This window comes from Argiope bruennichi, chromosome 2 (genome assembly GCF_947563725.1).
Source record: "Argiope bruennichi chromosome 2, qqArgBrue1.1, whole genome shotgun sequence".
Lineage (NCBI taxonomy): Eukaryota > Metazoa > Arthropoda > Arachnida > Araneae > Araneidae > Argiope > Argiope bruennichi.
Window position 1 is genome coordinate 132,106,529 of NC_079152.1, and position 14,556 is coordinate 132,121,084.

General features: G+C 33.0%; 1 protein-coding gene across 6 annotated transcripts in view; it reads right to left on the bottom strand.

Annotated features, from left to right (window-relative positions):
• LOC129961912 (elongation of very long chain fatty acids protein 4-like) overlaps window positions 1–14,556 on the bottom strand; it is a 52,191-nt gene that overhangs the window by 18,802 nt on the left and 18,833 nt on the right. For all 6 annotated transcript variants that reach the window (XM_056075547.1, XM_056075545.1, XM_056075546.1 and 3 more), the window contains exons 3-4: window positions 4,154–4,335; window positions 2,183–2,257 (exon numbers count right to left, since the gene is read on the bottom strand). In XM_056075547.1, coding sequence (XP_055931522.1) covers window positions 2,183–2,257; window positions 4,154–4,335 — 257 coding nt within the window. The remainder of the gene's footprint in view (window positions 1–2,182; window positions 2,258–4,153; window positions 4,336–14,556) is intronic.

A 14,556-nucleotide genomic window follows, 5' to 3' on the forward strand; every position in this document is an offset into this window, starting at 1 on the left:
CTGACTTTGGAGAATGAAAGTTTTTAAAGAAATATGAAATGTTTTTTGAAAGACTTTATAAGGTAGTCAGAGTACTGTTGCAGAGTTTTCAAGGAGGAATAAAATTCCAACTTGTTGCTGGTACATCAGTTTTACATTTCCAGTAAATCTGGCAAAACTTCTTGTAAAACCATTGTATCGCCGTAAGCAAAAAGGAAATTCTACAACATCACTACCGCAGAAATTTGTTTGATATTACAAAATCAATTCTTCATTCGTCATTCCTTGATTTCCATTCTCAATTAATTCTTTGGATCAGTTCTTAAATGCATTTTTAATCGATTGAAGTCCTTTCAAATCTTTTAAATACTCGATAACGTACAGCATTCTAGGGGCGTTAGATAAATAACTAATTAAATAAATTCATAATTTATTCAAGTTAAATGAAACGAAGTTTGAAACGTGATTGGATGACTGATATTATACGTCAACAACTATTCCACTTTTCGTAATTTTTACTCAATATAAATATAAAAAAAATTGGCCAGCAACAAGGCTATGGCTGATCTTAAGTATTGCTCCGACAAGAAGCCAAGGATTCTTCCCTTCAAATATTGCGATCTCTGAAGTAGGAAGAGAAAAAAGACATAAATATTAAATGGCACTCACTGTTGCGTTTGTCATGAAGCTGAAACATCAAGTCAATTATCTTCCTTACATGTCAAGACACTCACTATTACGTTTGTCATGAAACTAAAACATCAAGTCAATTATCTTCTTTACATGTCAAGACACTCACTATTACGTTTGTCATGAAACTAAAACATCAAGTCAATTATCTTCCTTACATGTCAAGACACTCCCTATTACGTTTGTCATGAAACTAAAACATCAAGTCAATTATCTTCCTTACATGTCAAGACACTCACTATTACGTTTGTCATGAAACTAAAACATCAAGTCAATTATCCTCTTTACATGTCAAGACACTCACTATTACGTTTGTCATGAAACTAAAACATCAAGTCAATTATCTTCCTTACATGTCAAGACACTCACTATTACGTTTGCCATGAAACTAAAACATCAAGTCAATTATCTTCCTTACATGTCAAGACACTCACTATTACGTTTGTCATGAAACTAAAACATCAAGTCAATTATCTTCCTTACATGTCAAGACACTCACTATTACGTTTGTCATGAAACTAAAACATCAAGTCAATTATCTTCTTTACATGTCAAGACACTCACTATTACGTTTGTCATGAAACTAAAACATCAAGTCAATTATCTTCCTTACATGTCAAGACACTCACTATTACGTTTGTCATGAAACTAAAACATCAAGTCAATTATCTTCCTTACATGTCAAGACACTCCCTATTACGTTTGTCATGAAACTAAAACATCAAGTCAATTATCTTCCTTACATGTCAAGACACTCACTATTACGTTTGTCATGAAACTAAAACATCAAGTCAATTATCTTCTTTACATGTCAAGACACTCACTATTACGTTTGTCATGAAACTAAAACATCAAGTCAATTATCTTCTTTACATGTCAAGACACTCACTATTACGTTTGTCATGAAACTAAAACATCAAGTCAATTATCTTCCTTACATGTCAAAACACTCCCTATTACGTTTGTCATGAAACTAAAACATCAAGTCAATTATCTTCCTTACATGTCAAGACACTCCCTATTACGTTTGTCATGAAACTAAAACATCAAGTCAATTATCTTCCTTACATGTCAAGACACTCACTATTACGTTTGTCATGAAACTAAAACATCAAGTCAATTATCTTCTTTACATGTCAAGACACTCACTATTACGTTTGTCATGAAACTAAAACATCAAGTCAATTATCTTCTTTACATGTCAAGACACTCACTATTACGTTTGTCATGAAACTAAAACATCAAGTCAATTATCTTCCTTACATGTCAAGACACTCCCTATTACGTTTGTCATGAAACTAAAACATCAAGTCAATTATCTTCCTTACATGTCACTAAAAGTGATTAAAAAATTCGGCATTTTGACTTAAGTAATAATTTCCCTCTGAAGTATTTCTGTTCCCTGAAATAAATTATTACACTTCCAAAATAGTGACGTAAAATTAAATATAAAAAAATACTGTAGCTTTAAAGAAAGACAATAAAATTTTTTTATAAATATTCTCACTCTTACCTGAAACTTTTGATAATATTCTGGAGTACCTCTGAGACATTTCAAATGCCAATTATCTGTCATCCTTGTGTACAGCTGAAATGAAAGAAATTTAAAACACATAGAAGTTTTAAAAACGATTAAATAGGTTACAATCCTATGGCAAGAGCAACTATTCATATCTTCTAGCATCTACCTGCACATCACCAAGCATATTGCTGTAATGCTTTGTCCTTTTTTATCTTACAAAATCAAACGTGTATTTCTGCAGCGGAGAAATGTAAAGTAGTTAAAATCTATTCTAATAGTTTATGCTTATTCGGAATCCCTGTATGCTTAAATACTGTCTTCTTTTCCTCTCGTGATAATTGGCATTCCGACAGATGTAACGTCACCCTCATATATAGTTAAGTGCATACGAACCGCCAGATGTGGATCCTTTTCACTAGTAGAGCCATCATGTCTGGTCATTTATTATATAGAGGCGAGAGGACACAAATGAGTGTTTCGTCGTTTCAAATAGACCCATCATGTCTTCAAGGGAGAAGAAAGTCAAGACATCCAGATGCTAAACTTTTTTTGCCTTATGAAGAGATTCCTCAAATCATCAAGAAAGGATCAATGACCAACAACCGTTGTCATTAAGTGTCGAACATAGGTGGACTTCAGCCGGTGTTAGCTGTGAATTAATTATAGTTAGAATGTGTTCGAGAGGGGTCAGCTACAAAGGTGGATCCTTAACAGACACTTCCACGATCGAGTGGAGACCATTGAGGAAGCATTGCTGAGCAGCTATTGGAGATAGGGAATTCAAGTTCACCAATGAGAAAATAGGAGGCGGATATGTATCGGAAATAAAATGTGGTATTTTTATTTGTTTTCAGTTAGAGTGGACAGCAGTGAGAGACTTCGAATTAGAATTTGGAGAAGCGTCGGTTCCGAAGAAGTTTTTGATTTTTTTTGAGAAGCTCCACGTGATTCGGGTTTCTGTGTTAGGTTCCATCCGATAAAGAACAGTGGATTTCTGGAGCTGCCCTGGAGTAGCCGTTTAGAACTAACAGTCTGTTAGCGGTTCTTTTTGGAGACTTTTTCTTCAACTTGATCCAGGAACTATTTCCTGATTAAACTTTCAACTGTTATGTGATTCTTGTAAATAATATTAATCTAGATGAGAACAAGTTGTGTTATGTATGACTATAAATAAAATAAATTGTTTTGTTACGCCATTTTTCTTATTTGATCGTCTGGATCAAGATATTATAATACACACTCTAAATATGAAATGCAGTTCTTTTGAAGTCAGTGACTTACAATCACCACAAAATCGAATGCCAAAAAGAGAAATCGATAAAAACTTGAATTATATTGAGAGGTTGATGGCACATCCAACACATCTGTGTTTCCGTTACATCATATACATTTGTAATGGGCGTTCTGCGAATGCAGATATGTTGTGTGTATGAAGGAGGGGATGGCGGCCTTAAGATACTCCAAGAGTTTATTGAGGGGTTTGTGAGTTAGTAGTCTAAACGACCGGTATAAAAAATGGTCTGGATCCACATTTCAGGCATATGTAAAATGATTGCGAATGCCATTTTTAGTCTTTGACGCATTGACAATACATCTTGCTTGAATCGGAAACGGAATGTAATTAAATTCTTTATTTCAGAACCATTCTTATATAAAAAAAGAAATGTAAAATAGAATAAAGGGGAACTGGTAAATCCATTGTCTTGTGAACCTGTACTATGATCATGAACATGAAAATATCCTACAATAATTAACCTGTATATACGCTATGAATTTTAAATACAATACAATTAACATTAATATGAACAGATCCAATAAGCAATAGTCACATTAATACCAACATATCCCATTAATTTTAATTCTAAATTACGTTATTAGCATTAACATGAACATGAATATATCCTATTAACATTGACCGCATACGCACTTGTAATCAAATAGAATCATTGCATTCATACTCACTTGACACGCCAAAAGTAAATTGAAGGCTGACATGAAAAAATTGTACGCGATCATCGATATTTTTAAGTCGAACGGCTTCCGGGTCCTCATCCAGAAAGGGCCGAGCCACATCACGAAAAGGACGTATGCAGCCAATATAAAATAACAATGGTACACATTTTCGTACAGAAACTTTCCGACAGCTGAAAAAGAATTCACACGTTACCAACCAGAAATTTGTTTGTATATTGTGTAAAATTTAATATAAAAAAGATTATCGGTTTTTCAAAAACTATTCTTTGATGTTTCTCCTCAACGATTGGCGAATGATTTTAATATCATTAAATTTATTTTTCCTTTCGTGAACTCAAAGGGATTAATCATATAGTCAGACCAAATAAAAAATATCTTTGATTTATCTAGGAAAAGAAACTTCTTTCCTCCAAAGAGCGTCAATTTTATACAGAAAGGTTTTGTTCTACAGCTCTTATATCGAATATAAACGCCACTACAAAAAAACCCAAATGTATTTAAATCCATGTACAGGGTTGCCATAACATAACATTTCCTGTTTAGCTGCCGCTATAGCTGAAACGAATGAACGAAAGGAAACTACATTTGATATACAGATTGTGGAAGGCATGGGAAGATGAATTCCGCTGAATAAAAGTTAGCACTAAAAGTTACCGATAGGAGAAATATAGGCACTGCTGTCACATACGAAGCAATTTGCATATCGAGATGGGTTATGTAAAATTCCAAGTGCGTGCGTGACAGCAGTGCCATGCATTCCTTGTAAAAAGGGAAGAGCAAAAGACCAGTTAGCAGTTTGCTCTTAACTATTGATGTGTTTGTAAATAAATTACTGTTGCGATTCTTGATTACACAATAATTCATTTGATAGTGAAGTTTGTGGTCTGGGGTGAAATGACTTGAAGACACATGTTGTCTTTTATGGGGTTTATTGGTAGAATCAACAATTATACCTTCGTTAACTTGCTATTGCATAACAGCATTATACCTCTCAAACAACGCTTGAACGTGTCACCAAAAAATGTCGGCTGCAAGAACAAGTTTTTTTTTTTTTCTTGCTTCTCTTCTTAGAACATTGGACAGATAGTCAGCGCCCAGCAGGATCTGGATAGGGGTGGAATTTTCGAGGGAGTCAGAGAAGATGCAGGTGGCTGGAATTACTCTGTTTACATGTTTGAGGTCAACATTCGAATATATGTCCGCGCCAGTTATTTCGTCTGAAGCCAAAGCCTCAATGTTTAGGAATTGATAAGGGGTAAAACTGCTCCTTATTCTTAAACGTACAACTTCGAATATTTTCTCGATGGGTTCTCGTTTCGAGAAAGTATAAATTAAAAGTTTCTCTTGGCGTATTGGTTTTAAATTCAAAGCTTGTTTCAGATCACTGCGCAAGAAGGACTTTTGTGATCCTGAATCGAATAAAAGTCTAGCCATGATCTTGTTGGCACCATTTTCAGCCTGGACTTTAGCCGTTTGAAGTAAAGTCGCGTAACTGCCAGGGTTCTCTTCTGCTTTTAAAACGGAAGAAATTACGACTTCCTGTCCATGGGTTTCTGTTTCTAATAGACGATTCATGAAATGACTAATCAAATGGTCTTGCCTCCCATATCTGTCCTTTAACAGAGATAAACACGATTTGTAATTTTCTTCAGTAAGAGAAAAACCAGAAACAATTTTGAAGCTTCGCCGGATAAAAAGGACTTTAAATATATGAATTTATCAACATTACTTAATGAATCATTAGAGTCAATAGCATTATTGAAGCTATTGATGAATTCTAGAAAAGTACTAGCATCTCCACTGAATGTGGGAACTCTTAACTTTGGCAAATTAATGCTTGTTGCAGGATAGTTAATTCTTACATTAGAACCATTAGCAGCAAGTGGTGCGATAGGTTGTTGATAAATTTTAAACTTATTGATCTTAATTTTGATTTTGAACTTAGCTTCATTTATTTGCTCTTCATATTCAAGAGAGCTTTGAATTTCTATTTCAAACAATGCACTATCAGAAATTAAATCCTCAATTTCACTGTTAAGGCTTTTGAGGTCTGATTGTTTTGCTTCTAAACTTAATAAATGTTCCGAAAGTTGTTCTTGATCACTTTTCTTTTTAATATCACAACTTTCTAATAACAAATAAACCTTGTTAATCAATTTTGTACAAGCAGTGCGAAATATCTTGCGTTTCGCCTTTAACTTATCAAGAGTTTCCATTTTCATGCATAAAATAAGGTTTACAGTACCTTTTTAAATGTCCAACGATGAGTTATAATCCTTGATATATGCAGAATTTCAAGAGCACCATGATTATTCACAAATTCAAGAGCATAAACACAATCTTCACCCAGTATAATAATTCACGGGTTTCGGCACCATATAAAATAAATTATCGTTTCGTTTCTTGATTACACAATAATTCATTTGATAGTCAAGATTGTGGTCTGTGGTAAAATGACTTGAAGACGCAGGTTGTCTTTTATGGGGTTTAGTGATAACATCAACAACAAAAGGCACATGATTACGCCAAAGTGTAGAAGGCCTAGAGAACTACACAAAAATTTCTCGGGAGAGAGAGCCGAGTTAACACTCCCCCTTGTACAGGAGTCCAGTTCGCATCTACTGGGAAAAAATATACTAAACAACAACAGGGAGACCACGTGATACATGATTACAGCTAGTTCCGCCCAGGAAGATCACGTGGTTAACTGAATTCTTAACAGTGTTCTTGACTGTTTTTCGTGATTGACTCTTGATGTTCTCTTTATATAGGCCCTACCTTGCTTCAGCAAGCTTTACTGGTAAAACTGTTCTACACCAGACAGTGTAATGCCATGGCTGCTTTTAATTAAATCTGCATGTCTTATGTGCAGAATCATAAGACGGGCCGTTATGAGCATCGAAACCGACAGTTTACACGCAGAAGTGGAGAATGTCATACACCGTATGCAATAGGCTGTACACAGGGAAGGTCAGAATATTGAAAATGTTGCACGGTGTCCAGGGGACACTGATTTTGATGAATAAACGATGATTTTCAATGAGTTTCATGAATTCATTCATAACTGCTCTCCCACTTCGCCAGTATTTCCCCTACCGGCAATTTTCGATGCCAATTTCCTTTTTGCAGAATTCATGTTCCCAAGCCTTCCACAATCTGTATATGAAATGTGGTTTCATTTCGTTCATTTGTTTTAGCTGCAGATGCCACCAAACAAGGAAAGTTATTTTATGGCGACCCTACATATTAAGCGAAAGTGAACTAAGTAGTGTAGCGTGAACAGTTACTAAATGACGTTTATATCAAGTTGATATTCTGAGTGGGTATTTTTATAATGGTCCATTGGTTGCCGAGAAATAGTTACTCTCATTTGGAAAAATACCATTAGAGATAATTATATTTTAGATTTGGATCAATGAATGTTTTTCTAAATAATTACGAAGATTCATTTCTACACTGCTTTCCGATATATTATTTATTATGATAAATCAATTAACAACAGTCCATTCAAATCCCAAAATCAAATGATTACAATACCAATTAAACTGTTGTGAATACTTTCAGCTTTGGATTACGTACACATGTAAAATAAAAACAAAACACTTCCAAATATTATATTTTAGTGATAGTTTTTCTTGAAGCACATTTATTCTCTGGACATCAAATAATTAATACTAAATGAGCTGAAAACAAATTGATTAGAGGAAGGATGTTTTTAGAAGAATTAGGCAAATAAAAATAATCAAACAATTAGCATCACCATAGCAATGAAGAGTCGAGTAATATATTCAAAATATTACAGGATGGAACAAAATTTCAGGTTATGTCCTTCAAACAATGATAATAAATATATTAAACAAGAATTATACATTTAAAAAACATATCTACGAACTTCATGTAGAATATTTTCAAAGATTATAAAGTCCAAACAAAAAATTGTAAAGGAAATTATTTGTTTTTTTAAATTCTGGTTTATTTTTTATTTCTGATAAATAAGCATTATATTTATATATTAAATGCATTATTTTACATTTAGATCAAAATTTTTTTTAATAAAACAATTCTTATCTTTCTCTAAACACAATGAGTTCATGAGGAAAAGATAATTTTAGACGTATGAATTAAGTATTTAATGTTTGGATCCCATTGATGCGAATGTTTCATTAGCATAGTAAGTGCGAAAGGAACAACAGGCTTTAGATCAATAGAGTCAAATTCTTGTTCGTTATAGATCTATTCTTGTGATTAAAACATGGGACAAAATCCATATGTTTAGTTAGTTTTTTTAGTTATCAGATTCATATTCCCTTGAAAGAATAGAGAAATTTCCATTCAACGAATTTGGCCATAATTTGATACAAAAGTATTATACTGAATTGAAGATCGTATATCAGAATTATTCGGTTTGCTCGCCGTGCTTTTTTTAGTTACGAAGTTCATAAGTAAACAGTGTGGCCTGATATTCTACCTTCCCAACCTCTTTATTTTATTTATTTTTTAGTCGGGGAAGTTTAAATTGTGGTGATTTTTTTAAATATATTATTGTTCATTTTTTTATTAATTCCAACTCGTTCTCTTTCTACATCTCGTATGCAAGTGTTTAAAAAACTATTGAACATTTGCTGAATCATTTAGTGACTGTCTCAGCCTTCTCCCTGCTAAAATGAACTCCTAATGACGTGGGTAAACGTTATGAATATTGCGTAATCATTCGACATCTAAATTGTTTTTAGTGTTATGCCTGTTCAGTGTTAACTAACATCACTGTTTTATTTTTTAAAAACAAAGATGAGTAGGAAAACAAAAATGTTAACTAAGCAATTTAATGCTTAAATTTAGTCTACTGTGATTTAGAGATGATTCATTCACTTACAACCATAGCACCATATAACAGTCACGTTAGTTCAGTTTATAAGGATTTGATTTTCACGTAATCAAAATGTTATATGTTTGCTAGAACACGAATGAATTGATTAATTTTTAAAAATACATTACAAATCCATTTAAAAACAATGGATTAATAATATAAAGAAAAAAATCTAATTTAAGTATATTATTAATCAGATTAGATCTTTTTATTCTGGAACTACAAATTGATAAGCCAATTTTAGGAAATAAAAAAAAAAAAAAATAGAAAAGTAATTCTAAAAATTAATGACTTTAAATAATTACTTTTTTTCGTCGTTTAATTTTTTTTGATTGATATGTTTCGTTAAATTGAAATTGTTAAAATAAAAATAGGTTTCTCAATTAAAGTATAAATTGCATTATTGTTTTGATAATTTATGTCGAAATTAATCAAATCTCTTTAAAACAAAAAACAGTTTTAGTAATTAATAACTAAATTATTTATAATAAAAATTTAGTTTTAATTATTTTAATTTACATTATTAACAATTATTAAATATCCATTACTTTTAATTAATGTATTGCATTGTTATCGTTTCGAAATTAATTTTCTTGTATCTTCACTTTGTACTCTCCTTAATCTTGCGGTAAGTCAACCTTCTAACTCTCCGACCCGCCCTAAGGCACACGGATTTAAACCATAAAACTGAATGACCGGACCGCCGCAACAGCAATTGGCGGGAACTGTGGTTGAATCCTAAGGGCCGTCACCGGCCACGGTACAACCCTCCTCGAAGGAAGTACGTCCCGTCATCGATGGGAGGAGCCAGATCCCCCACCTATTAGTGTACCCTCCAGGGTGGAGAGATCCAACCACCATGCCGGAAGCATCTCATCCTCATTTCGAGGTGCCCCCCCCCGAGGGTTAAAGAATATCGTTGTTAATTATCATCGCAGTTTGTCGATTCAGGGCATTTACATGTCGTGTGTAATTATGAAGTTGTTGTTCAGTTTCGCAATCGAATTCTTCCAATTAGATTACGAACTATAAATTATCAATTAGTTGCAGCGCAAATTATCTGTAACTATATTGAAATGTTTTTCTAACTACACATTTTTCAATGCTGGAATAATGACGAATATTTCCAATTCATAACTATCAAATTTCTCTACGGTGGGGCCTTCTTCTTCTTCTTGTGTACAGCCGACCACCCCACCACCACCGAACGAAGCAGTATTGACAGGATTTGTTGTAGCCGACTGCTATCTTTAGCTAAGTCCGTCCATAACACTGACTGATTCACCAAACTGACATCCTCTTCGAGGCATTTGGACCTTAGTCACAATCAATGACCTTTCATCTCATCTTCTCGTTTACTTGTCTTCCAATTAAACATGAAACAAGCCATTACTTAAAGAAAATTTCCTTGAAATTCTCGTTTCAGCACAATAGAAATCCAAATACTTTCAAACAGTTGGTAAAAAACTGACAATTTTTAACATTATGTCCTTCAGAGTTTTAAAATTATCTAAGGTGGAGCCAGTTTTTTTTAATCTGCATTTGTTATACTTGATGCAACGTTTCGTCTTCAGCTTCTTGTAAAAATGCATTAGTTCACCCGTTCTGACTTGCACATCCGTTCTGACTTGCATCAGTATGCAATTCTCTTTTTCTTCCGTGTTTAAAATGACTTAAAGCTGAACTTTCAGAGATTATTGATTTAAGTTCTTTGAATGCTTCACTTTTTGAATTACAAAAACGAATTAATCTCCTTTTCTTGTTAAGTCGCTTAATGGTTTAGCAAGTTTGAAATAATTTTGAATGAGCTTACGGAAATATCCGGTCATGTCTACAACATTCTGGAATTACTTTTCTGTCGCTGATTCAGGAAATTTTCTAGGTAATGTCCTCGTGGATTATGGTTTAATATTTGCTAGCATAATCAGATCATCAACGCATAGTATCGAATATCCTTCGTGTGTAAATCTTCTAAAAGTATTTGTTAAATGTTGATGAAACACACCAAGACTAGTGCTTAATCCATTTTTTTAATCGGAAATAACCAAAAAAAATGTGCTTTTTACAATTACCTTTTACTTCAACATGAAAGAATCAGTTTCGAAGATCTAATGTAGTATAGGCTTTATTTTATTGCAATGCAACTGAAACATCTTTAAGTTGGAGCAAAGAAACTTTATCTTTTACACGCTTCTGATTTAATTTTCTACTATCCATACACCTTCTAGAAGTACCATTCTTCCTCTTTACTAATGGAATAACACTCTGAGCAGTGTGGACGTATTTTACCTTTTTTTAGTGTATTTTACCTCCTTGTATCCTTAGACGTATTTTACGTCCTATTTCCCTCCTGTTTACTGCTTACTTTTCAATGGATTCTAAATTAGAACTTCATTTCTCAAAATAATTCTCTTCGTTAAGTCGGTGTTAGCAGTTTTCTCAAGATTGTAATTTTCAATCATTTTCTTGAATTCCTTTTTATTTCTTTCATTCTACGTCATTCAAATCTACTTTTCCTTCGATGTTTTAATCAGAAATTTGCATTAATCCTATAAGGCCGAACACGCCGCAAATCGTCTCAATCGACAAGGCCCTGACTTGAAATTTTGCTTAGCCTAGCTGAAATCTTGAGGTGAAAAGTAATTGACAACCAGCCAATCATATGGAAGGTTTATTCCACTCAGTTATTTGTGTGTTAAAAGTTACCCTCCGGTATTGAAGTACCGGAATCCTCATACTAAATGGTTTCATATAGTTAAGAAATCCTTGCTTTCTTATTTTTTAAATTCCACTCCATTCTTCATAAATATAACTGATGCATGCTCCAAAATATCAGAGTTGATGAGAACATCAGACAATGTTGATGTTTTGTTGTGGGAACTGTATTACATTTTAATGCATACTTTTCCTCATCCACGTGGAATTCGTTTTGAAAAGATACCATCGTTGGAATCTGATCTTCATCTATTCCATATATCAATATTTCGTTATTCAACAGTTATATTGCATCAGTCATTATTTTACTTGCATTTTCTATTAATAAAATACACTTCCGAGTATCCGGTTCACGATTATCCGGCCTGGTTTCCTTTTTTCGTAATTAAATGAAGAAGATAAGGCATATACTAAGTCATCTATTAAGGATTTTTTTTTTAAACTAAAAATTGTAAGTTTTGATTCTTATCTTTTTTACCTTTTCATATTTGTGAAATAATTTATCAGTGAAAAATAAAATCGGTTTGAATCAATTTTCTTAAGAAGTAGGCCTACGATTTACTTTACCATTTTGTTTATGTTTCCTGCATTTAAGTTGGGCATTACAGAATTCATGTTAAAATGTGAACAGTTTATATCCTTTAACTTACTTTTTTCTCTAATAAATTCTTGAAACGCGCCGTGCATTATATAAACATATATAAACTACCAGTACTGAGTCGACAACTGCTTCTATGATTCACCGGGACGTGGCAGCGTTCATGTTCTATATGGCTTAAGATAAATGAAGGGCTTAGTACTCAATAAGAAGAGAGAAAATACTTATTATGTAATACGTGTATATAAAGACTTTGTCTTCTGATATTGGTGGGCAAAGAAATGAGTTAATAGAACTCTGACCTATCTTTTTAAATCCGGTCTGCCCTTCCGCCAAATTAGGTTCGATACTCGGGAGTATACTGTATATTAAAGGCATCGTTATCTATAAATGCGCTGATTATCTTGTTTCCAAACATTATTTCTTTTGATTGTGCACTTTCTTGTATGATTATAATACCTGTTTAAACTGATGCATTCGGTTCTTTTGCAGTTATTTTCTTTAACTTGAATAATTTGTTTACCTCCTCTGTACTGTCTTTTCTGTACTTGAAGTAGTTTTAGAATTTATACAAAAACCGACTTTTTTAGAAACCGGTTTTCAAATTCAATATTTCCAAAAAAAAACACGGTTTTAGCCGGTTTTCAAATTTTTGTCAAAAAATAAAACAGGGAAAAGTATTTAATTTAATTTAAATAAAATAACAAAAAACGAAATCAATATCAAAGTCAAAGTCAAAATATATATATAAAAAATATTAAGGATTACATGCACATATTGTTTATGTGATTTTATTATTTATAATATTTTGTTTTTATTTAATTACTTTATTTGTATTTTTGTTTCTTTGTATATGTATTCATACAGTAAAGATTAATACTGAACATAGATGGCGCAGTATGCGCTAACCCATGTGTATGTTTGGAATGTGGGGGAAGCGCACTTAAGCTGTTTTTGTAAACACTTCTCCCTGAGAGTTGGTGATAAACTGGTGCAAGTAGGCACCGCTCGCTCTTTTGTTAGCGGCAAAAAGAAGTATTCGTTCGCTCTTTGTTAGCGGCAATTTCTACTTTAATCTTATATAGTATTATGTGTTACCTTATATATGTGAAGTCATCGTCCATGTGTTGTTATATGTGTGTGTGTGCAAAATAAATAAGAAAAGAGACAAGAAAGCATCTTTCCTTGGCTTAAATACACACAACCAGCTCTACATATAAAACTGGAGGCACCGACGAGATGTCAGCATGAGAAACAGATAAGTTTCTTTCATTTGTTTCTTATTATTATTGATTATTAATTTGATGTTTTTAAAGAGAAGAACATCTGAAGAGTTAATAAGAAGTTCTCGAATTGCGAGCGAACATAATTTGCTTTAGTTTCGGTTCCGTTTCGCAAACGATTTGTTATATAATTTCTTTTCAACATGGACAATCCGAAAAGATATAAGGAACACATAACGCAAATTAAAGTCGCAAGAGGCAAGGTTAAGGCCTCCTTAACTAGATTAGAACATTCTGCAGATGAATTAGAATCAAAAAATGAAGTAGTGATTCGTTTGCAGAGGTTAGAAGAACTTTTGAAAGAATTCGAAAAATTAGATTCAGAATTAACTATTGAGGATTCTGAAATAGAGGAATTCGAAAATAGATATTTTTCCTTGAAATTAAAGTTTCAAAATAAAATTGATGGCTTTAATAGATCTCAATTTACTTCTGCTCAAACACAAAATTCTTCAGTGCAATCTATTTCGAATTTTCGTTTACCGAAACTTACTATTCCAGTGTTTTCTGGTAAATTTGAAGATTGGATGAACTTTAAGGATTTATTTGTATCCACAGTTCATTCGCAGCTTTCACTAAGCAATAGCCAAAAATTTCAATATTTAAAGGGTTTGTTGTCTGATGAACCCGCTTCTTTAATTAAGCACATACCGTTGTCCAATGATTCCTATGAAGAAGCACGGGGAAAATTAATGGACAGGTATGATAAGAAGAAGAAAATTATTAATGCATTAATCAAAACATTTTTGGAACAAAAAGGCATCTCTCAAGCCAATTCAACGAATTTAAGAAATATAGTTGACACGAGTGATGAGGTTTTGAGAGGGTTAAAATCTTTAGGAGAAGAGGCATCTAGCAGAGATCCATGGCTGATTAATTTGTTATTGCAAAAATTAGATCCTGAAACAAGAAGACTTTGGTCCGTGAA